This window comes from Falco naumanni, chromosome 1, assembly GCF_017639655.2.
Source record: "Falco naumanni isolate bFalNau1 chromosome 1, bFalNau1.pat, whole genome shotgun sequence".
Lineage (NCBI taxonomy): Eukaryota > Metazoa > Chordata > Aves > Falconiformes > Falconidae > Falco > Falco naumanni.
In genome coordinates this window covers 27,135,077-27,162,604 of record NC_054054.1, presented here as the reverse complement: position 1 = coordinate 27,162,604, position 27,528 = coordinate 27,135,077, and the positions used below count along the sequence as shown (strand labels likewise).

Below are 27,528 nucleotides of genomic sequence, written 5' to 3'. Positions count from 1 at the left end.
AACACATGGTTCATGAATTATAAAATAAATTGAAAAGTAAATTCTATATTTAGCTTGCTAATCACCTTCTTTCACTACATTATACTTCTATTTGCAGCATCTGCTTCAGGCAATATTCTCATGTTAGGATTATGACTGCATGCATTTCTGTTGTACTTTGACTAGAGAATTGCAGATAAAATCATTAGATCTCATATCTATGCTTTTCACATACACAAATTAAGACTAGTACCTTCTAAACTTGCTTTTAAAGTGTGATCTTAGAATGGTCTCTTAGTCAAATATTTTCTTGTATGCAGTTCTTTAGAGCCCTTCAGAGCTCTGCGATTACCTCCGTTCTGCTATAAGCATCTGTGATCCTAACACTGTCTCTTTCAGTCAGGTTAAAATATGTTCTGTGACATAAGAATAACACAGACTCTCCTGCGTAGTTCTTAGTTTGACTTGTAAAGATCTAAATGTGATCTAGGATCTCATTTAGACTTTCTCATTAAACCATCTGTCTTCTACTGTGATGCTTCTGATGATACAGAGCTATGATTAAAGTAGTGCTGTAAATTGTCTTAAGGGTTTTGCATTTCCCCCAGAATTTTCTCAAAATGTTTTTGGTGGTTGTTGGTTTTTTTTAATGGTAATCTTTCATTACAAGTAACTCTTGAGTACCACGCTCAATTTTAACAGCCTATGCTTTGACATGTAGTAGTTGCCACTTAAAGCATTTGTTCTACTACAGTGTAGCAGCAGAACTGTTTCTGGACTGGTATGTTTAGACATACAGTAAGAAAAGTAGTAAGAGCAGCTGTATATATGTGTGTTATTACTGTATGGAAAGTGGCACAAAGTAGATGTGTAGCTAGTACTTGATTGTGTTACCAGATGACTTAAAAAAAAAATAAATAAATTTTTCAAAGAGTATTTTGAGGGAAAAGTCCTTTGAAATGAACACCCAATTCTGTGCTGTCCTAATAATGCCTGTTTCCTACTACCTTGAAAGCATCAATTCAAGAATGTTTTTTCTGCTGAATTTTGGCAACAATTTTACAACATAACACAAATATCTTTTAGGTATGATCCAAAAACAGATATGTGGACTGCTGTGGCTTCTATGAGTATTAGCAGAGATGCAGTGGGAGTGTGTCTTCTTGGTGACAAATTGTATGCTGTTGGAGGATATGATGGTCAAACGTACCTTAATACAGTGGAGTCTTATGATCCCCAGACAAATGAATGGACGCAGGTATAGCTTCTGGAAAAAACATACGCTACTATTTATCTTGTTATTTGAAGTTTGCCTCTTTTTACAAAAAGAATTCAAATACTACTTCTCTAAGAAGCACTTTCTTACTAGTCTGTTGTGAGCTGGGGGTTTTTTTCTACCATTTTGAGATGATTTCTCTTGAGTATGCAGTTGTTAACTTACAATAAACTGCCCTTCTTTCTTTGGCAAGAGCATAGCTATTTTCTTTGAAAATTTCAACCACTGTTAATAAAATGTATTGACAAGTTTCCCAAACTATCATAAAGGGTTCTGTTTACATGACTTCCTATTCTGAAGATAAATGTAGATTAGTTTTAGCTCCAATGTGTCTCTCAGCATGTTCAGCAATTTTCTCAAGGTTTTTATCATCTTTTCATAAATAACCCCTTCCTGATGTGAATACTATGAGCAGTGTGTATGAGCAACTTTGAGGAAGGCTTGTTGTCACAGAATCACAGAATGATCAGGGTTGGAAGGGACCTCTGGAGATCACCTAGGCCACCCCACTGCTAAAGTAGGTTCACCTACAGAAGGTTGCATAGTGTCATGTCCATGTGAGTTTTGAATGTCGTCAGAGGAGACTCCAGAACCTCTCTGGGCAGCCTGTTCCAGTGCTTTGTCACCCTCAGAGCAAAGAAGTTGTTCCTCACATTCAGATGAAACTTCCTGTGTTGCAGTTTGTGCCCGTTGCCCCTTGTCCTGTCACTGGGCATGTCTGAAAAGAGCCTGGCCCCATTCTCTTGTCACTCACCCTGAAGATATCTGTATCATTGATAAGATCCCCTCCTCAGTCTTCTCTTCTCCAGGCTAAACAAGCCCAGCCCTCTCAGCCTTTCGTCAGGGAGATGTTCCAGTCCCCTCATCATCTTCATAGCCCTTTGCTGGACCCTCTCCAGTAGTTCCCTGTCTCTTTTGAACGGGGGAGCCCAGAACTGGACACAGCACTCCTCTTCACCCAGCTCAAAAAAAATATATCTTCAATTCATGATCAGAAACCATTACTGTCAGTTCAAAGCTTGGTTGCTTTTACTTTTTTATAGCTCCAAGAATGTGCGCCTCTGTGGGAAGAGCGCACACAAAGGCGTCCTGGGCAGGCTCTCCTTTGGGATGTACTGCCATCTGAGGTACCTAAATACAGAAGGCTGGCAGATACAGCACAGAACTTACGGCAGACCAAGGCCCTTCCGGAGTCCACTTGCAGGCCAGGATGGATGTCCAAGGTCATCTAGAATAACATTAGACACCAGTATTTAGGCAGCTGAATTCTGACCTCCTGAATATGTTATCAGTAATAGCCCTAAATTGCTAATTCAAAAAAAGAGAATTGAACTGCTGGCTATCAAAATCTTTGGAACACAGAGAACTGAGCTGTTCATTTCCCATCACTTTAGTGCTGCAAGATGTTAAAATTAAGTCATCTAGGAGGCTCATCAGAGCTTGGGGCCTTCAGTGGTGATACTGGTAATGATTACCCAGGGCATTTTTTTGTCCTGCTAAAGAAAAAAAAAAAGTGTACCAGAGGAGAGAAATAGTGCTTCTCACTGCTGCATCTAAATGGATCTTCCATGATGTCTAGGTGGTGACCATCTGTATGTACCTTTCTGTCCTTAGCCTTGACCCTCTATATCTCACTGAACCCTGTGATTCCAGTATATAGGACAGTTTTGAACCCTCCGTAGAGGGACTTGGAAGTGTCTGTGTACCTTCCTTCTCTCTCATTATGCCAACAGTTTGCCACCACTTCATCCACACACAACTCAAAAGAGGGTAGTGGAATTTTCTTAACTGAAGTTTGTCAGAGTCACAGACAGCTGAGGGTAAGTTTTGTGTTCCTGCTTAAAAAAAAAAAAGAAAAGAAAAAAAAAAAGGGGAGTTGGCATAAACACAACTCACTATTTTGTGTCTTCAGAATAATCTCTGTAAGCATTGTGTGCTATTCCCTGCCCCCCCAATCCTATAAAGTTTAAAAGGGGAAGCTAACGTGAGTGTTTGGAACTACCTTCCTCTTTTCAAGTCCAACAGGATCTCAGCAGAAAAGGGTCTTGCCAGAAGTAACTTCTCTTTACAAAAAAAAAAATAGAGACTGGGAAATTGATTTCAAGAACTTGTGACAGGATTTTGTCAAATATTTAAGTAAAAAGGAGAGGTTGTCCCTGTTACGTTTGGCATTTTCTGTTTGAGAGAAAAATGCATAGTTTTGCCAACCATTACTCAGTTGTCAGACTGTCTAGCTCAGGTGTCCAGTTGGTACCATAACAAAGGATTCTTTTTCCTGTAAAGCCAAGTAATTGAAATGATCAGTAAGAATTGTTTCATATTCTTGGGGTTTGCTATAGCTGTCAAAGTGCTTTACTCCATCATAAAGTATCTTTACCTTTTCTGTGGATTTGTATCCAAGTTTTGGACCAGATGGCTATTTTCTTGTCATGTTAATACAGTGTGGGAGATGTTGCCACTCTGTTGCAGCTGTACGGCTATTATGACAAGCATTGACTAAACACTGTCAGTTTTAGGAAAAAAATACTTAAAGCTGACTGCACTTATCTCATGGATATATTTTTTTCTTTCTTACAGGTTGCACCATTGTGCTTAGGAAGAGCTGGGGCATGTGTTGTGACTGTAAAGCTGTAAATTATTCTCTTTATGAAGGTGACAATTCTCCTCCGCAGACTCAGATGATTTCTTTTTTCCCTCAAGCAAACTGTCAGTGCACCAATAAACACAAGATGCCGGATATCTACCATGGCAAAGTGTTCGATCTCAAGCTAACATGTACACGTTGTTCTTACGGACCAATATTAAGCACTTTTTAAAAAATCATGTTTGTTACCCGTATGTTACAAAAATTCTATTTGTAAAAAAAAAAAAATCAGCTGCAACCAGCCAGTTGTCAGCAGAGGACTTCTGTTTAGGAAGTGCTAAGAAATGAGTAAACTCATTAGTGAACTCACTATAATAATCAAATGTTATAGATCCAGGGCCTTGGTCCCCCAGACGTGCAGAGGGATGATGCTATAAACGGATATTCTTCCACTGATATAACTGAGTGGAGTGATACCTGGGTGAATTACCTCTGGGTGAAACAAGTTACAGTATCGGACCCCATATATTTAATTTGCCTGTAATAAACATGTTTGACTATAGGTATGTGAGTGAGTGATTACAATGCAGGCTGACAAACCAATGCAAACCATTGTAAATGGCAGGCATAATGCCTGCCTTGGAAATGAAGTTGTGTGTTTGGTGAATCTTTTGCACTTTTATCATCATTCCTAGTTTAGCAAACCTTTTATTTAACCAAAGCCTTATTTTAAATATTGTCTTATTATGCTAACAGAAATCAGCTATTTAATAATTTCTGCTGGAGATTTTTGACATCCAGTGTACTTTTTGGATTTTCGAAGTTTTTACATGATTCAGAACATCATACCTTTTTCTCTACTTTGGTTCTTAAGTTTACTTCGCTATTTTTAAGGAAAAATCTATAAGCACGAGTTATTTGAAGAATTCTAAAGTGTGATTAAAAGTTAACCAATTTAAGTTTGATATTTGCACTTTGGAATTTTTGAAGCATTCCATTACATCTAGACTAATTACGTTTTTACATGAGGCTTTGCACTAATTTGAAAAGTATAATTTTATAAGATGAAATTAAACAATTGTCTATCTTTTCAGTAAGGTTACTTTAAAATGTAAGGGGCCCGACACTGCAAGATGTTGAACTGCCACCGTTTAGGCATGATCAGCATCTTACAGGAGTTATGCGTGCCTCTGCAAGATTGTATCGTTAGTTACCTTATTTAATGGTTACCTATTATTTTCAGATAACTTTATAATTTGCCTTTCTTGACCCCTGTGCTGAATTGCTTTGAACAGTCTGAATGTTCTCGGGAAGTCTCTTTGTATTTGCTTTTCTGTGCCTTGTTTCTTATGTTTTCAGAACAGTCGGTAATACCTGTGTGTGTGTCCTGGCAGGTGTGAAGATGTGAGCTCATGGAATGTTTTTTGAAGTTTGAAACGTCTGATACCCAAAGTCTTTGTACATTTGTAATTCTCAATGTGTTAATAATGCTCTCAGTGGACTATTTATTGTTTTAAAAGGAATTGCTAAGCAGTGAAACTTTGTGATGACACCTGCCCTGTTTGCAACTGAATACAGCTGACCTGACGTGCACCATGGCTGGCTCGGTGCCCTTTTTCTCTGGCCGACTGGCCGCGGTGCGCGCCCGGACCCCCGCCGTGGCGGGGCTCGTTCGGAAACGCGGTGTGTGCGCCCCTCCCGCGGGGAGCAGCGCTGTTAGAAAAGCGTTCGCCTCCTGTCAGCGCTTCCGAGCCAGGGCTGCGGGCGGCACCCATCGCTCCGGCAGCCGTGGTGCTGCCCAGGTCCCGGCAGCGCGGGGCCGCCCGTCGCCCCGGTGGGCCCGGGCTGCCCCCGCCCGTCTCCGCGGCGATCGCGCTGCCGGCGGGGGCGGGCCGAGCGGCCGGCGAAGGGGGGCGGCGCATGCGCGGGGGTTGCCGCGCAGCGGGCGGTGGGCGCGATGAAGGTGAGTCCCGTCGGCCGCCGTACGCGCGGGCGGGCACCGCCGGGGAGCTTCGACCCGGGGCTTCGGCCGGGGCTGTGGCTGCTGCTCCGCGCTGCACGGTCCGGGTCGGGGGCGTCGAGCGGGGCCTGGGGAGGGCGGCCTAGGGGAGGGCGCGGCGGGAGCCGGCCACCAGCCGGCGGGAGGCTGAGGCCGCGGGCACGGCCTCCTCAGGGGAGCCGCGGCCGCTCTGCCGCCCGCCCTGCCGCTGCCTCCCGGGGGCGGGCCGCGGGGTCTCGGGCTGCGGCCGGGCTGCTGCTTCCCGCGGCGGTAGTCTGGGCCGCCGCGTCGCCCGACGCCGTTACCGGGTCTCCCACGCCGTGCCGCCGCGCCCGAACGCTGGCGGCGGGGAGGGGTGCGAGGGATCCTCCGGCGGCGCTTGAGGGACTGGGCCGGGGGGAGGGTTTCCCCTCAGGCGCGTTAGGGGGGCTTAGGGCGCGTTGCTGTTCGGCGAGAGCGCGAAGAGCTGGAGCCTGCCTGCGTTCTCACACTGATTTTCTTTGTGGTTGGTTTATTACAGATTTTATTAAATTTTTTTCAGACTCAAACACGACTGTCAGGTGTCATTTGTGCTTGTGGTGCTTGTATTTTCACACTTCTTATGAGTAAAATGCAGATTCACTGTGAAGAGCGCCTCGGTTTGCCTTCACCCCAAGGAAGGGATAGGAGCCTTTGGCAAAAGCTTGAGTCGGTGTGCCCAGTGTTTGGTGGGCACCAGGTGCTGGCGGTTATCTGATGATGTGGGAGGGAAAAAGGTAATGCTAGCAAGCTGTGCAACAAAACTGTGGGCTTTATCTTACACCCAAGTTACGGAAAAATCTGTGCAGGTAGTGCGAAAGGAAAAGGAAGCCGAGAAACTTTCTTAGTCAGAAGTCAGGATTTCTTTTTACAGTTGAGTTGCTTTGAGGTATTAGCTTTTAAGACCCAGCAATTCATAGTAACAAAATAGTCATGTCTTCAAAAAAGCAGACCTAGAGCCTTCTGTGTTTTATACATAAAGGATGCTTTCAGACTTTTGCATGAAACTTAAGAGAACTAAACATTCTGCTCTTCGGACATGAAGGGAGAGTCTCATGCAGAATTTTTTGTTCCAGTAACTCTCTGAGAGAAAAAACAGCAGTTGTGGTAGAGTCACAGAGTTGTCAATGCAGACACCCAGCACCAGAAACTTCAATTTCTCCAGTACAAACCAGAAGATTTTTGTGTGGAATTAGGGTACTCTGGCGCATTAGAATCACCCAGAGGTTGTGTTTGGGTTTGTTTTTTTTCCCTCCACAGTACTCATAGTTGCCACATGGTTAGGAAGTTGTAGTGTTGCTATATGCTTACAATTTTAAGATATGTAATTTCCCACGTTTTTTTTTTTTTTGTCTCCCAGCAAGTGTTCAGTCTGTTAGAAAAAGCTTGGGCTGGTTCCCCTGTGGAGTTTGCTTGGCAGAAAACTTTGGGAAATTTCCTTGCTGTAACAGGGTAAGGTTACGAATATTTATTGCATTTGTCCATAGAAATCACTGATGAAGAAAGGGAATTATTCTATATGTTAATCTTTTTAGAGGTGATCGTGCTGTGAAAATTTTTGATCGTCATGGTCAGAAGAGAAATGAAATCAGCTTACCAGGGTAGGTACTAAGATGGGTTTAAATTATTTTCTTTGTTGTTTCCTTTAAAAATGCTTCTCTTCTGGTGAGGTGCTTGAACAATGTGAGAACTTTGTGGGAAGAGATGTTGTCTCTGGTGAGCATACCTGGAAGAGAAGACAAACTGATGAGCATGTATAGAATCAGAGGCAGTAAAAGCTGAACTCACAGCAAGCTGTCAAGAATAGTAAAAAAAGAAATATATTCTCCTACCCAAAGCACTTCTCATTATTTTTTGCAGTTCATGGTAGTTGCCACCTTGCACCAAATCAAGAGATGCAATTATCCTTGTCTTTACCAGACTTGCCTTGTATCCTACTGACCACTGCATCTTGCTGTACTGGTTAGGGGCCATTCATAACATGGGCTGGCTGTGTCAGTGTCTTCAGCTTTGTGATATCCATGGCCCAGCTCACTCTGCATTGTATTTTGCACAATGAATAAAAAATGCTCTTTCTCTCCAGCAAACTGCCAAAACTGAGGAAAGCTGTGTGGAATCAGTGGTAAACTCTGAGAAGAGCTTGTGTTGGACTGGGGGACCTCTACTGTCCTGTGGGTTGGAGAGCGTGGTGTGAGGGGTAGTCTGCCTTATGATGGACACTGATAGCACTACCTTATTGGTGGACATAGGTGACTTAAAGGGAAACATACATCTAAACCAGGTGTAAAATAACATGTTCTCATGGCAAGGCAAAGAGGAGAAAAAAACTTGTATAATCTCCACATATCCTAAAGGCTTGTTGAAATAAACATCTGGTTGTGGTAGTTTGAATAGTACTGACTTTTTGAGGCCTGCCGGCAAATCTTTTGCTTAGGTTAGGTAGTTCTTTTGAATTCTTACTTACAACCTTTTGCTGTGATTGAAGAATAAATTATCTTTATTGCTATTAGAATAAAATTCAATTTTTGTGATACACGGTTCAAACAGAAACAAGTATGCTTATATGGAGGTTCCGGCCCTAAGGCCAAACTTTGCTTCTTTATTTGTTGGTTAACAGTTAACCAACTGCAATTGCTAACTGCTGGACATCTTATATAAGAATGGAGTTCAGAATGTCAAATATTCTCTGCTATACTAGTTATAAGCATCTTCTTACCATTATTTTGATAGAATTTGTTTTGTTCACTACTTAGTAATTTGCATTTTCCCCTATTTTTTTCTTTTTGTCCTTGTTATTCCTGCCTCTGATGTTCTGATTGGCTGTTATGGGTGTATTTTCAGAACCAACCATGCCTGTTCTCCAGAGCAAACTGATAAAAGTCTTAAGAAGAAAGATAGGAGAAATGGAAATTCAAGGCTTTCTGAATTAGTTCACAGCAATGTGTGTTTCAGTAGGGTGTTTTTGAAATTGCTTGCATTAGGAGCTTTCATTTGAGTGGTAATGAAATTATTCAGAGATACCTTTTTAACCTGAAACTATCAATTTAGTTATCTAGAAATAAGAGTGGTGTCAGATGGCAGAGGTTCTTAATCTCCAGTATATGGTTGTAAACAACACTGTTTCCAACTCACCAGGGACTTGTGGGTAAGTCTGCTGTCCATTCTGGGAACTATTTACAAGTGGAGGTTTTTCCTGCTTCTGCATAGGTTTCTTGTCCAAGTTTTTATGCTTGTTGAACTATGAGAAAAATAATCCCAACACTGAATAGCCTCTAATAAAATAGACCTTTACAAGGGATTTTCACTGTCTCTTGAAAATCAAGGTGGCAGTGTTTCAAGTATGGAATGTAGGTACCAGTCTCTTGGGTTTTATGACCAGCCTTTCAGCCTCTGTCAATTCAACGAGATTTGAGTAAAGGTGCGGTTGCTGTAATAGTACAGATAATTGTGCGATCTGTCATGGAGTTGCTTGGGAGGGAAAAGGAAGGACAGGGACTTCAACTGAATAATTCTGGCAGTTTTTGTACACTTACAAACATATTTTAACATCATTAATGAAAGCTGTTTCTTTTTCTTCAGTAATTGTGTTGCTATGGACTGGGATAAGGACGGAGATACTTTAGCTATAATCACAGACAAATCTAGTGCCATATTTCTGTGGGATGCAAACACAAACAAATCAAGCCAAGTAGACAGTGGCATGAGGTAAGAATTGTTTTTCTTTTAAACTGTGTATTTGAAGGCTTGGACCACTATGGTTTGTTGATGTGGAGGATATATTGCAATCATCTTTTTACTGGAGTCCTCATTGCACATATACAGTTAAGCTAATATGCTACAGTTTGTTGCTGAATCCTTCTTGGTGTGATTTGTTGGTTTTGAAGTGTGTGGTGGTGGTTTTCAGGTTGGTAGGGGTTTTGTTTCTTTTTAAATTGTCAACACCACCAAAGTCTCCAGAGAGCTTCTCTTCAGTGTCTCCACTGTGTGGTAGTAGCAAGGATGGGTGATTTTTTGTATATCTGTACTGGCTACATTTTCTCCAAAGTATTTCACACAGATAGAAAGGAGCTTAAAAGTAAGGGAAGTGATTTTAGCGGTGCTAGGATTTTTTCCTCTTAGATTTATAAGGGGACTTAAATGCTGTTCACAAAGCAGACTGGTTTAGGATGGGAAGAGATATCTAAGGCAATCCTACTCTAAGGTTCACATCCCGACCTTTCTGAATTTGGGCGTCAACTTAAAACTCTCCTGAGGCCCCTATGACAATCCAGTTTTGGGTTAACAAATAAGCTTGGTTTAACAATTAAACTTTTAGCCTGTTTGAATCTGTTCCACTAAACTATTGTGCTCTACATAAACATTCTCTCTGTGAGAAAGAAAGTGGAAATGAATCTGTCCCATGTTTGGTAGGGCACTCACCTGAGCAGAGAAATAGATAATTTTGGATGATGTTGCTATTTACGTCACTTGAGACAAACATTCCTTCTGATTTAACCCTTCATTTCTAAATTTCCTTTGTATATATTTTGGGGTTTTTTCGATGTTTGTTTTTATTTTTAAGTAGTCAGAGATACCAAAATTGGAGTGTTTTATCCATTAAATCAAGAAAATTCAGTTCAGCTGGAAAAATTGAGGGGTGGGGGTTATGTTGGTTTCTATGAGAGTAGTTTGTTCCAAATTTAGGTTGAAAACTCCATGTCTAGAATATGGAAAATATTCCATATTTCCATGAACATGTACACTTGTGCTTTGTAGAATTCATTTGGAATATTGGATATTCAATTATGGGATATTTCAGTATGTTTTCAGCCTGGTATCCTATATGTATATGTTGAAGCAGAACTTAAGAAATAACTTCCATACAAGTTATTCCACTCCTGAAAAAGTAAAAGAATTGCCACTTTGCACAAAATACGCAGTGACTTAACCTTTACATGATTTAATGAAGTTACGTTTTAAAGATTGTTTGTTGATAGAATGTTAAGTCGCATGTTAGAAAGCAGTTTCAAAACAAGCAAATGATTGTACGTACAATGAGAAATTTAAAGTGATTACTCCTTCCTTCTGTGTAATTAATTGTATGTGGCATTATATAGGTATCTTGCTTAATGTGGATGACTCAGTCATTTCTTAGTCGTTAATTTTGTCATTACTTATTAGTTATTACATCATCAGTGTGCCATTTTACCACAGATATGGTAATGATTATTGTTCAGAATTCTCTTTTCTGGTGGAATACAGCAATTTTGGCCTTAAAAAGATTTTTTTTCCGAAGTAGGGGTTTGGGATTTTATATGTCAGTTTTAAACTATAGCTATTCATATAATCAAAGCCATTTATGAAGATATATATACACATTATATTGTGTGAAGGAATATACCAGATTGTACCTCCTTTTCATGGGTGAACAAATATTTTGGGGGGAAGAGTATCTTGCCAGTATGCAAGCAAAAAAGAGCATAGAAGGTATTTAGCAGAATGGAGTAGGATGTGGTGATTGCAGTTCCTTCATAATCTTTCTTTCTAATATCTAGAGAGGTAAATCACTTACTAGAGGAGGTCTCGCTAGAACAGTATGTATCAATTTAAGCGCCTAATCCTTCTTTTGTCACAGTGTTATTGCTTAAGGAGAATAAGCACAAAGACGTATAAACGGTGTGATGACCAGGCTTTTCTGGTATCCTTCTCTTTTTGAAATTAGAAAAGCATAAACAAACCCCCTCACATGCAAATCAAATGTATCTTGGAGGTAATTTCATGTGTCAATATCTGAAATTTGTTTCAAATTACTATTGCATGCTTACAGTAAAATTTAAAAAGATGAGAGGGGTATTGATGGAAATAACTGCACTAGTTACAAAATTCTGATTAAAATTGTTTTGCTTAAGAGGCTTTTTTTAAAAATATGATATATAATATTTATCTGTGTAGCCTTAAATACACACCAAAATAGGTCTTGCTGTATCTGAAACTTCAAGTTAAATTGGCTCTTTCTAACTTCCTTATTACATTTACTAGAACTAGATCTATTCACTTGGGGCTGGCTGAATTCATAGGATTATTGAAGTGCAGAAAAACGATGCAGAAAGTGACTGGAAAATTGCACATACCTTCGTGGTATCTTTGAGTGTTTTTTAAAACAGTGTATTTAGCCAAATTACCCATGATTTCATCAAAGACTGTTGATGTTTGCAGACACATTTCCATTTATATAAGTCTTATTACGTTACCTCAAACAAGTTGTTATTACTTCTGCTATTTTGTGCCCAGAAAATTCTGATACTTGTAGAAAACATTATTTTAAAATTCTGCTTGGTCTGTTTGATTTTATAGAACTTCAAAACACATATGCAAAATGTTTTTGTATGTAAGCACGTTAAAGGAATCTTTGTACAGTAAAGTAAAATTTTTCTTTGTTTTAGGGATGCAATGTCTTTCTTATTATGGTCTCGAGTTGGAACTTTACTTGCTGTTGGAACAACAAAGGGAAACTTACTTATATATAACCGTCAGACTTCTCGCAAGGTTGCTGTTCGTGGTATGCAATCGTTTGAAACTAAGCTTGCATATGTGAAAGTGGAATTTTGCTAATATACTTAGATTCCTTTTTAGTTCTCTATATGAACATGCAAGTCAAAAATGTGCTCACGCTCAACTTGCACCTTCTGTTTTGTTGTGCTTACTAGAGTATTTTTATAGTATAGTGGGTTAAAAATACATATACACATACCTGATACTGCCTCATGGGAAACTTGTGTTATCTTTCTTGCAATGATTGTTCTTACTAAGTGACCATTTTCTTACCTGCTCAGAGTACCTCTGGGCAGAAGGGTTAAGGATATAGCACAGGCCCCAGGAATTTGATGAAAAGAATGGAAGAACAGGGGCTGTTCAAGTTCCTATAAGGTGAAAAGACTTTCATCTGGGAGTAGAAGACTTTTTAAAAAAAAAAAAAAGACAGACTTTTGAATTTGTAATTGCTCTGATAATTTGTATCACATTCTGATGATTTGTGTGTTTGATTGATCAAACAGAGCATGTTTCCATCCTGTATTTTTTTGTTGGTGTTGTCTTCATTTGTGTTGTATGGGTTTCTTTGTTTTTCAGGTAAGCACACTAAGCGGATTACTTGCGGTTGTTGGAGTACTGAAAACCTTTTGGCTCTAGGCGGTGAAGACAAAATGATTACTATAAGCAATCAGGAAGGGGATACTATAAGACAGGTAGTATTTATACCCTCCATTTGATTTTAAAGGCATACATTATAATACTCCTGGTTTCTGAGAAAGCTGGGACCTGTGTAAGTTTATGCCTTTTCAATCCCACTGCTTTCAAGGATAAGGAGCCTTTGGGAAACTTCATGTAGGATGAAGGCATATCGAAACATCTGCGCCTCTGTGTTATACAGTGTATTTTATGATAATGGATTCTTTGCAATTCTGCTGTGATCCTGCCAAAATGTGCTTCTCATATCCTTGATGCTGATCTGTATCTGCTAGAAGAGGATCCTATGAGTGCAAGCTTAGGTGACTTCCCCAGTCGCAGCACAGGACAGTTCTCACATGACTGTTTATAAGGTCTTCAGGAAGTACTTGTAGTGTTGGTCTTGCTTTAGATTAGTTAAACAAAGATCTTGCCTCTGATGTACAAGGATTACTCCTAGGCCGGACCTCCACTGCGTTGTTGAGAGGCTGATTCCAATGCTTCCTCCAAGTACAGTCGGATTTTGTAATCAAGCATTCTGTCTGTTTACATACATCACCATCCTTCCGAGCAACAACAGTTGCTGCATAATGAGCAAATGAATATAATTCACTTTTTTAACTTTAATGAGCAGTGTTTCACTCAAGATTTTTGAAGAAAAAAACCTTTCATAGTTCATTTCATATGCTTCCATCTTCATGTCTGAAGTTCACAATTGGATAAGACTATGCTAATAAATTTATTAGGCTATTTCTGTGTTTTAAACTAGTTGGCTTGGGTAGTGGAAGCAGTGTAGCTGAGACAGCAGACCTAAGCAAGGCTTCCTTATGAGGTTTTGTAACCTCATATTGACTACACAAGCAACTTAATTGCTATCACTACCTAAACCAGATTGGGTATGTCCTTTATAAAATGCATTGTAAATATTTAACTTGCATGCCTTAATCTTGGTCGTCTTTCTTTGAATTTGCATTGGAGTGACCTTACTTGTACTGCTTCAGTCTGTATAATACCAGCTTGCAAGTCTTCTTCCTCATTTTGATTTTTCCTTCTCTTTTTGGATTTGTATTTCTGTTTCCTAGATATTTTTTCAGTATATTCCGTGATAACGTGTCATTATGATCCAAACTGAGATCGTGTTTTCTCCAGCTTTTTTTTTTTTTTTTTTCCAGTTTTGGTACTACATGCACTAACAGCTCTATCCTTAACACTAAAAGGTACAGGGCAGGAATAATGCAATTACTTACCATCAGTATTTGCTACACTAAGTGTTGACTTCTTAATCTGAACTTCTTTCTTGCAGACCTCGGTGAACTCAGATCCCAGTGATATGCAGTTCTCAGTTATGAAGACTGATGAAAGAATATCAACCAGGGAAAGCACAGTAAGAAGTCAATACAAAATACTGTAAAAAGTGTTAATCTGAGGTTTCAGGGTTTCTGCTGGCAACCAGTATGGGCCCAGGAAGCAGTTTGTTCCTTCTTGATTTAAAATTTGGTGTTGAAGGTTTTTTTTTTTCCTTTTCCAAAACTTTTCTTTAAAGTAAAGCCATATTCTTTTTTCATTGAAGATGTGTTAATTGAAAGTCCAGTGGTTAGCAATATGACAGATAACAGAGCAGTTTTGCAATGGTAGTTAATGTAATACATGGAAGTATGTGCAGATAGTTAAAGAAATACATACAATATAAATACAGAATAGTATATGCAATGTGGCAGATGGAAGTGGAGCAGGATTGTCAAAATTGAAGAGACAGCCTTTCAGAGGGCAAGTTTTCATCAGTCTCTTTCGGGAACAGATAACTGCTCGCTAGGTTTTCATCTTGTCTCACCTTGGTGCCCAGCAAGATCATGGAACAGATCCTCCTGAAAAGTATGCTAAGGCATGTGGAAAATAAGGAAGTGATTGGTGACAGCCAACACGGCTTCACTGAGGGCAGATTGTGCCTGACAGATTTGGTGGCCTTCTATTGACAGGGTTACAAGTGTTGATGGATGAGGGAAGAGCAACTGACATCATCTGCCTTGTCTCGTGCAAAGCTTTTGACATGGTCCCGCACAACATCCTTGTCTCTAAACTGGAGAGACATGGATTTGATGGGTGGACTACTTGGTGGATAAGGAATTAACATGGACATGGGCAGTGGGATGAAGTGCACCCTCAGCAAGTTTGCTGACAGTGCCAAGCTGTGTGGTACAGTCAACACACTGGAAGGAAGGGATGTCATCCAGACAGACCTTGCAGGCTTGAGAGGTGAGCCCATGTGAACCTGATGAAGTTCAACAAGACCAAGTGCAAGGTCCTGCACCTGGGTCGGGGCAGCCCCCAGTATCAATAAAGGCTGGGCGGAGAATGGATAGAGAGCAGCCCTGAGGAGAGAGACTTGGGGGTGCTGATGGATGAAAAGCTCAGCATGGCCCGACAGTGTGCACTTGCAGTCTAGAAAGCCAAGTGAATCCTGGGCTGTATCAAAAGAAGTGTAGCCAGCAGGTTGGAGGTGAATCTCCCCCTCTACTGCGCTCCTGTGAGACCCCACCTGCAGTACTGTGTTCAGCTCTGGAGCCCCCAACATAAAAGGACTTGGACCTGTTGAAGCAAGTCCAGACAAGGGCCGCCAAGAGTGATCAGAGAGCTGGAGCACCTCTCCTGTGAAGACAGGCTGAGAGAGTTGGGGTTGTTCAGCCTGAAGAAGAGAGGACTCCGAGGAGAGTCCTTATTGGGGCTTCCCAGTACCTAAAAGGGGGGTTTTAAGAAAGGTGGGGACAGACTTTTTAGTAGGGCCTGTAGTGATAGGACAAGGGGTAATGTTTTTAAACTAAAAGAGGGTGGATTTAGCTTAGGTTTTAGGAAGAAGCTCTTTACTGTGAGGATGGTGAGACACTGGAACAGGTTGCCCAGAGAAGTTGTGGATGCCCCATCCCTGGCAGTGTTTAAGGCCAGGCTGGATGGGGCTTTGGGCAGCATGGTCTAGTGGAAGGTGTCCCTGCCCATAGCGGGGGTTGGGGGGGGAGACTAGATGATCTTCAAGGTCCCTTCCAACCCAAACCATTTTACGATGATTCTATGATCTTAGCAAACCTCAGCATCACTGAGACTGGAAGCCCTGGTGTCAGTCTTCTGGTGTGAGCATTATCCTGTCTCTCTCCAAATGGCTACAGTTTCATTGTCTTTCTTGAGTTAATTGAAGTCCATCAGATCGGTCAATGGTGAAGTACAGAAAAGTGGGGTAATGATAATTATTAGGAGAGCATATTATTAAACAATCAGCAGTGAAGTACCAAGATAAGACATAGAAAATCCATGGATGGAAAGGTGGTACTGTGTTAGAATTTGTCCAGATCTATACGCTTTTACAGCATAATTAAATTCTCACAGTCAGATTTAATCTATGAAGTATAGGTGTCGAGAAGTGTTTTTCCCCATGTTTACATTGACAAAGACTTCTAGGAGCTTTTTGCCTGTCTGCATGGAGTGAAATGTTTTCTGCTTTCTAGGGAAATTTAATTAACAGCCATTTTGAAAATGCTGGAACTGAGGACTTCAGCCTTGATTTCTTCTACTGCTTCCTGGGGCATGTGATAGCCTAGGCTTAGGGGTTTTTTTACTACAGCTCTCAAGTTCACTGTAAAATGTTAGGGAACATTTTGTAATTTTGTAGTTCATAATATTTGTGCTTGGATAGTCTGTCAGCAGCTCTAAACCTCATAGCATTTATTGTCTTAAGTGTCTGTTGTTGGGGGGGGGGGGGGGGGGGGGGGGGGGGGGGGGGCTTGGCTTGATAACAGTCACTTCCAGGCTGTTCCTTACGACATCGGGGGAAAAGGACCCTGCAACATGGATCAATCAAAATAAGTAGTACTAGAGTTAACATCTTGCCTGCAACATAAAATAATTCCTGTAATTTCTTAGAAGAGTTTAAGAAATAGTGTTTCTTAGATACTTTGTGATTAAGCTGCAATGGTATTATAAGCAACCACTTCTAAAAGGCAGAAAACATACTTTATATATTTGTGGTAACTTCAGGAATTAGAGCACGGAATTTGAGTTTGTAATTCTGGATTAATGGATTTTTAGGTCAATATAGGCTTTTTTTTCTTGGTTTGAAAATACCAGCTTTGTATTTCATTCTTCTAGCTCTTATTTTAGGATTTTTCTTCTTTTTAGACAAGGAGAGCTGGAACAGAAGGCAACGTAAAATAAATTTGTAAATAGCCCTTCAATGTATCTTTGTCAGAGAATTAAGATGAAACGGGCTGCTTCCTCCTTGCTTTTTCTAAACTGAGTGTTTTACCCTTGCCTGACAATAACACACACTCTAGTAACAAAAATAATCTTTAAAAAAAACCCCAGAGTTCAGCCTGTCTTCTCCTATGAGGTCCAACATCTCTATGGGATTCATCAAATAAAATGCCCTCTTCTGGACCAATACCAAACTGTAAATGTTGTATGTTTAATATAAACTGAACAGTGTGTTTCTTCCAGAATTGTCTTTCTATCTTTGAAATGTCAGCAAGTTACTTGAGATAACAACGTTGTGGTAGACTTCCCTTCAACCTCCCAGATAAAAATTCTGTGGATCAAAAAAGACATGGTAGTTCAAGTGAGAGTAGTCCCAACAGGATAACTCTGTGTGATCTGCTGCCTTTTCCTCTGGGGACACAGAACTGACTTAATGCTTCTGTAGGGAAAAGCCTTGAATATGAGATGTATGTTCTGCTGGGCTTGCATTTAGATCTGTGAACCACTGATTCACAAGGGGAATATCCTAAAAATCTCTTCCACTGTTGGTAAAGATTCAGAATTCAGTTCTGTGGGATTCTTAAGGATTATTGAAAGTTCTAAATCTCATCTTTAAGTGAAGATGTAGGGCCTTATTTTCAAGTGATGCCATTCTTATCAAGTTGATTTTTCTTTTCATTCCTTGACAGGTGAGTGTAGTGGTCGGCAAGAAGACTCTCTTTCTTTTTAATTTGAATGATCCTGATAACCCGATTGATCTGAAATTTCAGCAGCCTTATGGCAATATTGTAACCTACAGATGGTGAGCAAACTTTGTTAATGAAGCGTTCCAGTATTAACAAGCTGAAGGTTTTCCCAGTAGTTCTGATAAATGCTGGAAATTAAATTGCACATCCCTTGTTTACACTGGATTTTTCTTGGCTGTCTTGTAGCCTTTTTAATAGTTCTTTTCCAAACACAAAGAAGTCTACATTTCATAGTTGTTTTACATGACAATCCAATGGCAATAAAATCAGTATTTTCAAATACAGCTGCTGTTGGTATGCTCGGCTTTAAAATACTAATACTGTTGCTGTCCTAACAGTAGATTAAACTGGGGGGGTTTATAGGTTGTTTTCTGTTTGGATGAGTAACTGATGAAAGAGCTAGGAGTGGAGCTAGGTGAAGGATACTTCAACTAGTTTATTGGTTTACAAAATTGTGCAAAGTACTTGTAGCATCCCTGCTATGTAATCCAGTTGGTAATGTTCCTTTGAAGAAATCCCAAGCTAGAAGTTTCAACTATGTACCCAAAAAGTAGCTGTACTGTTTCTGTATCTGTGAATCATGACATTGTCTTCTAATGCCTGTTCAGTCTATGTGAAATTGACATTTATTGCTTTACACTGCAGCTGTATAAGAAAACCTTCAGCTATATGCTTCTTAATGTATGGCCTCATGTTGGCCACGTTGGCCACAGTATACCTGGGGTCTTTCCCTTGCAATGATTTTTTTTTTTTTTTTTTGCAACTAAGCTGATGAAATCAGTTTGAATGCATCCTTACACACTGTAACTATTTCTGCCTTAACCTCATTATTTCTACTTGACACTATGAAAAGTAAACAAACTATCTATTCACAAATACATATTGTAGGTTTGGTACTTCCATTGTGTTTGCAGTAGTATGCATTAAGAGCACAGTGACTGGCATCATTATTTTTAGCATAGCTTTGGTGGGACCAAGTCAGCCAGAACCTTGAAATGGAAGTTTCCATCCTCTGGCATGCTTATTCCAATGAAGATACCAGAGGTTTTTCTCCTGGCATCACTGCCATGTATGCAGCTTGCTGAAAGTAAAGTGGCATTATAGAATGTAGAAGAGAGAGTAAAGACAACTTATGAGTGAACTCTGGGCACAAGCATGGTTTTCTCCTTTAAGAATCTTTGGTTGCTTTTCCCTAAAATCTGTTTTTATGTGTTGTTGTACGTTATATATATAAATTCCCATAATTTGATTATTTTTCCTATTAAAGGGAGACATTGACAGTTACCCCAGTAGTTTGGAAGAAAATGTATTTTGCATATTGCGTAAAGAGATCTCTTCTTAATTGTTGGGTTTTTTGGTAACAGGTATGGTGATGGCTACATTATGATTGGTTTCTCAAGAGGGTGTTTTGTAGTCATTTCTACACACATTCGTGAGATAGGTCAAGAAATCTTTCAAGCTCATAATCATAAGGATAATCTAAGCAGCATTGCTATATCACAGTCATTAAACAAAGCTGCGTCATGTGGAGACAATTGGTAAGTGGTAGTTTTATACATAAAGAATGGAATATAACTGTAGCTGTTGGGCTTTAAAACTAGGTGGCCAAGTCAGTGCAGAGAAGGTGAGATGAATTACTCTGTATAACTGCCTCTCTGCCTGTGTAAGGTTAGGAGAAGCTAATTTTGGCCAAAATCTCTGCAATTGTAAATAACTTTACTGTAATAAATTGTAAACAAAAAAATAATTTAAACTTTAAGTATAGATTATTCCTTTTGATGCATTTTCTATTATGTTACTTGGCTGCAAAAATGTCCAGATTTCTTTACTATGATGTATTGATTGGACATAACAGTCTGCTTAGCAATAGAGTAATTAATTTAAAGCTGTACTGAGTATGCTGATATTCTCCTCCCTGGTGTCTGGTCTTACCTGCAATCTAAAAAAAAGTGTAAGTATGAAAACAGTTAAGAAAAAAAAAAGAGTTAATGAGTCTAGAGTTTTTCAAAAATATGTTGTGCGTATGGTAGAATACCTTGTTTAGCTCCTCATCTGTTACTCCCTGATTCTGTGATATCTGAACTCTTCAGTGAAGGAGCTGAGTGATGGTAGGGCTCAGACTGTTCTGTCTGTTCTCAGTTCGATTTATGACCTTACAGACTGTTGAATTATGACACTTGCACATCAAGAGTTGTATAACTATGAGCAAACACGGTGCAACTTCAAGGACTTCAGCTATTGTAGAAGAAGTATTTCTTTAAGGGGTTCTTTAGCATATATTGAGTAATGTGACAGCACAAGTAAACTCTCATTCTGTCCCTTTTTATGTGAAGCAGGATTGAAAGCTGTTTTTTTGCATCTGTGTTTCAAGCAGTGTTTGTCCATCAGCAGTGTGTTTTTAACCTAACCTGTACTGTAACAGGTCAAAAGGGAATTACCGTGTTTGTTCGCCACCCCTGAATTCTTTTGAATTGGATTTGTGCCTTTTCCTCAAATTTTAGTTCTCTGAACAAATATTTTAGTACAATGATAGTGATACACTATTTCGAGTAGTGAGTAACAGTGTGTGTTGCTCTTTAGGAAACGGAAGGCATTTTGTATTTGCACTCTATTTTTTGCTCCATTAGGCTGTCTCGACTGGGTTGGGTTTCTTCCAGTTTACAACTGAGATTTATGTTGGTGAGAATGACTGTTTACTTTTGTTTCAGCATTAAAATCCATGATCTGTCAGACCTGAGAGAAATGTATGCCATAATAAACTTGGATGATGAAAACAAAGGTATGTTAACAGTCTCTATGAGGATAGACATTTTTACAAATTAAGTAAACCAGAATTTTGATGGTGACTCTTTTACATGAGTGAAAGTACTGTTCTTGGGAAAACTGTGTGAATACAGAATTTATCATAAATTCCTTCTTCTCCAAGTTGTATTTATTAGGTGACCCATAGCAAAATGGGAACATATTTTATCTGTTCAAAGTATAGAGAAGTACAGCTCTCAAAATATTTGATCAGTTAGTGTTTTGTTTTTTTGACTCTGTGATACAGTATGTTCAGATTACTAAAATAATACACTTAACTAGTTTCTGCTTCTTTCTGTGGTTTTTTTTTGGCGGGTTTTTTGTGCTTGTCAGCTTCTCCTATACTGACCTAGGATACTTAATCTGTTCTCATCCTGGTTTACAGGATTTATGCCTGTGCTTTCATAACATTGTTACAAGACTATGTTCTTATATTGTGAATTACCACAATTATGTTGTCTTGTAGTGTCTGTGAATACTTTGGTTGTTGTCAGGTCTTTGCTGTTAGGAAGATGCTGAATTAGTATAATTGTTTGGTTTGAGAGAAAAATAATTGTTTTTTGGTTTCAGTAGTTAAAGGATTTTATTTTTTTTTTTGTCAAAACTTGTGAATGTTTAGGTGTAGATCAGCTGGCTTGGACAGATGATGGACAGCTGTTGGCAGTATCTACACAAAGAGGATCCCTCCATGTTTTCTTGACAAAGCTTCCAATCCTTGGAGATGCTTGCAGTACACGGATTGCATACCTCACTTCTCTTCTTGAAGTTACTATAGCCAATCGTGTGGAGAGAGTATGATAACCTCTTCCTTTTAAACTTCATTTACATATAAGTAAAGTAAGTATTAATAGCCGATAAAAATTGGTTTATTTTGTTTTTTTTTCTTACAGGAGCTACCAGTCACAGTCTCTGTTGAAGTAGAGCCCAGTTTTGTTGCTATTGGTGTTTATCATTTGGCTGTAGGAATGAACAATCGGGCTTGGTTTTACGCACTTGGAGAGAATAGTAAGCAGAAATTTAGTTCTCTTAAAATACTGCATCATTGTGTCTTGTTTTACAAATTCAGTATTGTGTTTAGCAGTTCTGGACATACCACATTGTACAGTAACAACTTGAATTGCCATATGGTCCTGCTAGGGCTGCGTGATGATGTACAGTCTGAAGCAGTTATGACAAGGCATTGTAAATACTAAAAATTCAGGTTCAAGGTATTGGTAACAAAATGTAGAATGTTTGTTTGTTGTTTTTTTTTCAGATCATGTTGTTAAGCAATGAAGGATTTTTAGGCTTTTGAGATGTAACCTGGCTGTGTCTTTAAATACTAAATTTGGCAAAGTACCTAGGGACTATATGATCAGAGGGTTTAAATTGTCAGTTTGGTAGATAGTCACGTCATTTGCTTGGGGTAAGGTAGGACTGGTTATGCTATGTCCAAATTTTTGACAGTGGCTTTAAAGCTTTCATGTCTCTCTAAGCATCACCTCTTTTGACTAATAATAAATTGATCAAAACTGTGAGAGTACTAGTCAGAGCTGCATAGGAAAAGAGTTTCTCTTGTACTTTCTAACTAGTTCTCTGACTGCCAAGAAGAATGTCTCTTTACATGTAACTTGTCCCCTCTCTGCTTAGTTGTGAGTTTTTCACATCTAGTTAATCAGCTGCAAATTTCGATGATGATAAATGAAGACCTATACAAACAAAATATTTTTACTTTTTCTTTTCTGTTTGAATTCTTTAGATGTAAAAAAGCTTAAAGATGTGGAGTACCTGGGGACAGTAGCAAGTATGCATCTTAATTCCGATTATGCTGCTGCTCTCTTTGAGGGTAAAGTCCAGTTGCATATGGTAAGAGCTCTGGTGATTTGGAGTGCTGAACTAATGAGTTGATCTAAGCTGAACAAGTTAATGTAATTTTAAAAATGAGAGAAAATGGAGTAATCTTCAGTTAATGGAGATAAAAATTTAAAATTCTTTAAATTTTTTTTGATGGCTAATGAAAATATAAAGCTGAGTTCCTGTAGACTTTAGAAATACAGCCTAGTCTAGAACAGGTGAAGAAAACGTGTTTTCTTGTGAACTGTTTAACAAATTTTATTTTAAAAAGTCTCTGTGGGAATCACAGAAGCAGATGCACATGCAAGTTTGTTTTCATCTCATTTCCTTGCAGTTTAATACAGGCAAAATTACGATACCTCATTGTAACAGTGGAGTCTTTCAGTTCATTCTATTCTTTATATTTAGATAGAAAGTGAAGGTTTGGATGCTCAGGAAGAACGAGAAACTCGACTTTTCCCAGCAGATGATGATAAATACCGAATTTTGTGCCATGCTTTAACTAGTGACTTCCTCATATATGGTACAGATGTGAGTATTACTTCTGTAATCTTTTTAGATGGTATATATTTCTATCTGAATTATTTGGATTATTACTCGTACTTTTAGCAAAATATTGTGCTTCTGAGAAGTTTACAGTGGATCTATACAAGTGGTTCTATGCAAGATCTTTATGCAAATACAGTCAAAATTACATCCAGCTTCCTTTAACTGTTTCATTTGTACGAGATGCATTGGTGGGAAGGTTAAGTTTTGCTTTTACTAGTGTTTGTTGTAAAACACTGATTTTAATGGCAGAATTTAATTCTGTTGCATTAGTGAGAGGGTTGGCAATCAAACTGTCTGCGAGGTATAAGAAAAAACATAGCAATTGCCTTGCAAATTTGTTGATTTAGGTGGCAGTGTAATAGATGTAGTCAAAAAGGTACTAACATAAGCAAGTGTGATAGCATAAATGGAAGTCTTGACTTACACTGAAGCCTTTCCCAAAGAGAATTTTTAGGTGTTTCAACACAGATAGGAATTAGTAGGACACTGAAGAAGGATGTGAACATGATTATGGGTTTTTCCAGAGTTTTTTCTATGCATGAGGGGTAGTTTCTTTCCTTCTAGTATTTTCTGGCACTGGGAATACAAGGCACATTTGGCATTGTAGTATTGTGACACAGACTGATGTATTGACCTTCAAAAGAAAAGGCAGCATTGCTATCCCTGGTGTTATCAGTGGCTTAATAACAAGTGGTTTTGCAGCAGCTGAGGGCTTTCCCACCTCCTCAGTACCTAAACTGGTACTGATAAATTTGAGGTACTAAATTCAGAACTGATCGATTTGATATGTGCAGATTTTGCAATTGGCTTCAAAAGCCATCTTTTACTTTCAGTGTTCTTTGTGCAACACTGAAATATAATGTTAATCACAAATCAGTTTGGTTGCTTTTCTCCCCCAAATTAGGTACATCTGTTCTTAGGAATGTGTAGTTCTTCCTTGGAGGCAAATTTTTCGGCTTTGTTTGAATGTTAAGCTTCTCTCAGCAGTGAGGCAGGCATTTCCCCTGTTCAGAGAACTGCATGGTAAATACAGCTTGTCTTCACAAAGCAGAGTGAGATAAACAACAAAAACAACAGAACACCCCTCAATTGTCTAACTCCTTTCCCCACCCAGCAAAAAGCCTCAAGTTATCCTGTCTTGCTGTCCTGGTTTAACCCCAGGTGGCAACTCACTGCCCTGCCCCAGTGGAATAAGAAGGAGAATCAGAAAAAGGTAAAACAAACCTGTGGGTTGAGATAGGAACTGAAGAAGGAAGCCAAAAAAACACCTGGAAGTATTTTTCTTTAAACACTCTTCATGCTCAGCACTCTTAAGATGAGAAAAACTGCAACAAAGTTAATTATCTACTTGCCACTTACTGATGTCATTATTTTTCCTGTTATTTCTCATTAGACTGGAGTTATTCATTATTTCTACATTGAAGACTGGCAATACGTGAATGAGTATCGGCATCCTGTCAGTGTGAGAAAAATTTTTCCAGATCCCAGTGGAACCAGATTAGCTTTCATAGATGATAAAAGTGATGGCTTTGTCTATTGTCCAGTAAGTTAGTGTGGGATACCCATGCAATTACATTTACAAGCAGGCATTTCAACTGTATAGTGTTTTTAACAGAGAATGAGGAAGGTTTTGTCACTCCAATGTGTATGCTGGTAGAAGAAATTGCTAAGGAGGCTTAAAGATTACTCAATGGTAATGTAAAGAAATAAAATCTGTCATATGAGATCAAGGCAAATTCATTATACTAAATTCCTGATCAGTAATTTTCAGAAATGTATGTCTTTTGTATCCAAATACAGATATTTTAGCCCATTAACAGGCACTGCCGGTTTCACTGCCTGTCCCCATACCTTTTTTCTAAGAAAAGCAAATAACATTCATTTAACGTGCGTTTTCTCCATTTACTTCCCCTCTGAGTTAAACTATTATGTTATTCAGTCACTGCTTATAAGGAAAGTTTTTCTTAACACAATTCTCATACTTTTGCACTATTTATATTCTTTTTTTATTTTTCATCTTAACCAGGTTGAATATTTAGTTTGTCTCCTTAGTCACTTGCTAGTAATTTTACTTTTGCATTATTTGTAGGTAAATGATAGATTATATGAGATTCCAGACTTCTCCCCAACAATTAAAGGAATCCTGTGGGAAAACTGGCCAATGGATAAAGGTGTTTTTGTTGCCTTTGATGATGATAAAGTGTACACTTACGTTTTTCATAAGGGCGCCATTCAAGGTACTGTAAATGCTTTTAAAAATTTACTCACTGTTCTAGTTAATAAAGTAAAACATGTTCAGGTTCTTCATTTGTCTTAAATATTTTCATAACTGCATATAAAAATAAATAGTAGACAGAAATTTTGAAGTGCAACTGGAATAGAAAACCAGTTGATTTGCAGGTTTCTCTGTAAAGCTCCAACAAGTCAATTTGGTCTTAAGTCCCTAAGCTTCTTGCTATTACAGTCTTTGTCTGACATTTACACATTGTGCTTCAGTTGTATTTTGAAATGTTCATGAGAAAGTCTTAGGATCAGGGTGACAAAACTTCTATACTGTTAACCAAAATTGTCATCATAGCAGTTTTTTTATTTGCAACAGAGAAACATGAAGAAGTTTACCTACAAACATTTGGAAAGTGACCTTACTGTTTAGAAGATCTAATTATGTATATTTACTTTACTGAAAAATATGTGCTGTACATTAGATGGTAATGACCAGAATTAGAGACCTGGAATTTATACCCTGCAAATCTACAGTATTTCATCTGTGCCTGCTTGCTACACTTTTTACCATGTAGGGATTTTTTAAATGATGTTTTCTTTTCTTTCTTATCTTTGAATCTAGGATCAAAGATTATTTTGGCAGGTGGCACAGAAGTTCCCTTTTCCCATAAACCTTTGTTGTTGTATAATGGAGAATTAACTTGTCAGACTCAGAGTGGGAAAACAAACAATATCTATCTGAGCACTCACAGTTTCCTTGGCAATTTGAAAGACTTTGGACCTAATGAGTTGACGCAAATGCTTACTCAGACTTTAATGTTGAAAAGGTACATCTGTGTTTTAATTATATTGTGTAAATTGTTTTCTTATGTGCTTATACCTCAGTACAGCATATCCTAGTGATTTAAAAATGTCTTGCTGAATATTGATAAATTAGATTGATCCCTGAGTCCATGTAGCTGTCTATGCAGACCAAGCAAAATAAGTGACCCAGTGGTGCTTTATTTGTTTTTCCACTGTCAAGTAAAAGCTAAAGTAATTTTTTTCAAGACTGATTCAGATTTCTGTGACAGTGGCTCTTCAAAAACTGGCTGGAGCGGGTACTTGCATACTCCCCTCCCACTGTAATGAAGCAATGCAAAATCAGTATAATGGAAAGAATGCCAGAGCAGGGAAAGCAGATGTTTTCCTGAAAATTGTGTAGGAACAGGAGAAACAGAACTGTTAAGTTACATATTTGTATTTCTCCTTTCTTCCTGACGTGTCACTCTCTCCATGGCTTAGAAGTAAATGCTTTTTATGTTTTACTTTACCGTGCTATTAGGGAAAAAAATGCTGACAGGGAATTTTTGGTATGACAAATGCCTAAAATTAAAATATTTTAAAATTCATTTTACCTTCTATAGGTTTTCTGAAGCGTGGGAGGTGTGCAGACTTCTGAATGACCAGTCTGGTTGGAATGAGCTGGCCAAAGCTTGCTTACATCATATGGAGGTGGATTTTGCAATACGTGTTTATAGGACATTTGGTAATGCTGGGATGGTGATGTCATTAGAGCAAATACAGGTAAAATGCAAAGTCTTTTTAAAATAGGAAATGCAGTGACTCAAATCTTCTTTAAAAATTGCTGAATTCTTTATTTTTTGTGGGGGTTTTTTTGTCTTTTTTTTAAATAGAAGATGAATTGTCTTCAAGGAAGTTAGTAGTTCTAGAGGAGAAAGTGTCCAAACCATATAACCCTTGCTTGGTTTTCTCTTGAAGTGGTTGCAGTCTCTATGGGAAAGCACAACATTCCTTTCTGCATTTGTTCGAGAGCAGCAGAATATATTCATGACTTAAGTATTGTAGGCTCTTTCTTCCTTTGTTATTTTGAGAAAATGTTAAAGGCTGCTGTTGTTACTTAAAAAAAACACCAAACCAGAACAAACCGATTACAATTATACGTCTAAAATTATGCATGAAGTAGTACCTTTCAAAATATGCTTCTGCAAATTGCTCGTTTTAGATAGTGTTAGCGGTAGCAGCTTTGAGCTACAATAAGAAAATGAGGGCTTTTTCTGATTTGGAGAATCCGATA

The 27,528-nt window shown here is 38.7% G+C and overlaps 2 protein-coding genes and 1 long non-coding RNA gene across 9 annotated transcripts in view; 2 read left to right on the top strand and 1 right to left on the bottom strand.

The window, feature by feature from the left end:
* KLHL5 (kelch like family member 5) overlaps window positions 1-5,432 on the top strand; it is a 62,318-nt gene extending 56,886 nt beyond the window's left edge. For all 6 annotated transcript variants that reach the window (XM_040587360.1, XM_040587372.1, XM_040587380.1 and 3 more), the window contains 2 exons: window positions 1,066-1,237; window positions 3,833-5,432. In XM_040587360.1, coding sequence (XP_040443294.1) covers window positions 1,066-1,237; window positions 3,833-3,889 — 229 coding nt within the window. In that variant the 3' untranslated portion in view covers window positions 3,890-5,432. The remainder of the gene's footprint in view (window positions 1-1,065; window positions 1,238-3,832) is intronic.
* A 306-nt stretch (window positions 5,433-5,738) lies between these two features.
* WDR19 (WD repeat domain 19) overlaps window positions 5,739-27,528 on the top strand; it is a 47,107-nt gene continuing 25,317 nt past the window's right edge. For both annotated transcript variants that reach the window (XM_040587294.1, XM_040587285.1), the window contains exons 1-18: window positions 5,739-5,802; window positions 7,217-7,308; window positions 7,392-7,457; window positions 9,436-9,561; window positions 12,279-12,394; window positions 12,964-13,079; window positions 14,363-14,443; window positions 17,988-18,100; window positions 19,409-19,582; window positions 20,753-20,823; window positions 21,466-21,638; window positions 21,737-21,851; window positions 22,585-22,691; window positions 23,088-23,210; window positions 24,622-24,771; window positions 25,318-25,465; window positions 26,074-26,278; window positions 26,858-27,017. In XM_040587294.1, the coding sequence (XP_040443228.1) occupies window positions 5,797-5,802; window positions 7,217-7,308; window positions 7,392-7,457; window positions 9,436-9,561; window positions 12,279-12,394; window positions 12,964-13,079; window positions 14,363-14,443; window positions 17,988-18,100; window positions 19,409-19,582; window positions 20,753-20,823; window positions 21,466-21,638; window positions 21,737-21,851; window positions 22,585-22,691; window positions 23,088-23,210; window positions 24,622-24,771; window positions 25,318-25,465; window positions 26,074-26,278; window positions 26,858-27,017 (2,142 nt within the window). In that variant the 5' untranslated portion in view covers window positions 5,739-5,796. The remainder of the gene's footprint in view (window positions 5,803-7,216; window positions 7,309-7,391; window positions 7,458-9,435; window positions 9,562-12,278; window positions 12,395-12,963; window positions 13,080-14,362; window positions 14,444-17,987; window positions 18,101-19,408; window positions 19,583-20,752; window positions 20,824-21,465; window positions 21,639-21,736; window positions 21,852-22,584; window positions 22,692-23,087; window positions 23,211-24,621; window positions 24,772-25,317; window positions 25,466-26,073; window positions 26,279-26,857; window positions 27,018-27,528) is intronic.
* On the bottom strand, window positions 6,351-26,920 carry LOC121085084. The gene is made up of 3 exons (XR_005826948.1): window positions 26,849-26,920; window positions 7,454-7,582; window positions 6,351-6,570 (listed from the first exon to the last, which is right to left on the bottom strand). It is a non-coding gene; the product is annotated as an uncharacterized LOC121085084 (long non-coding RNA).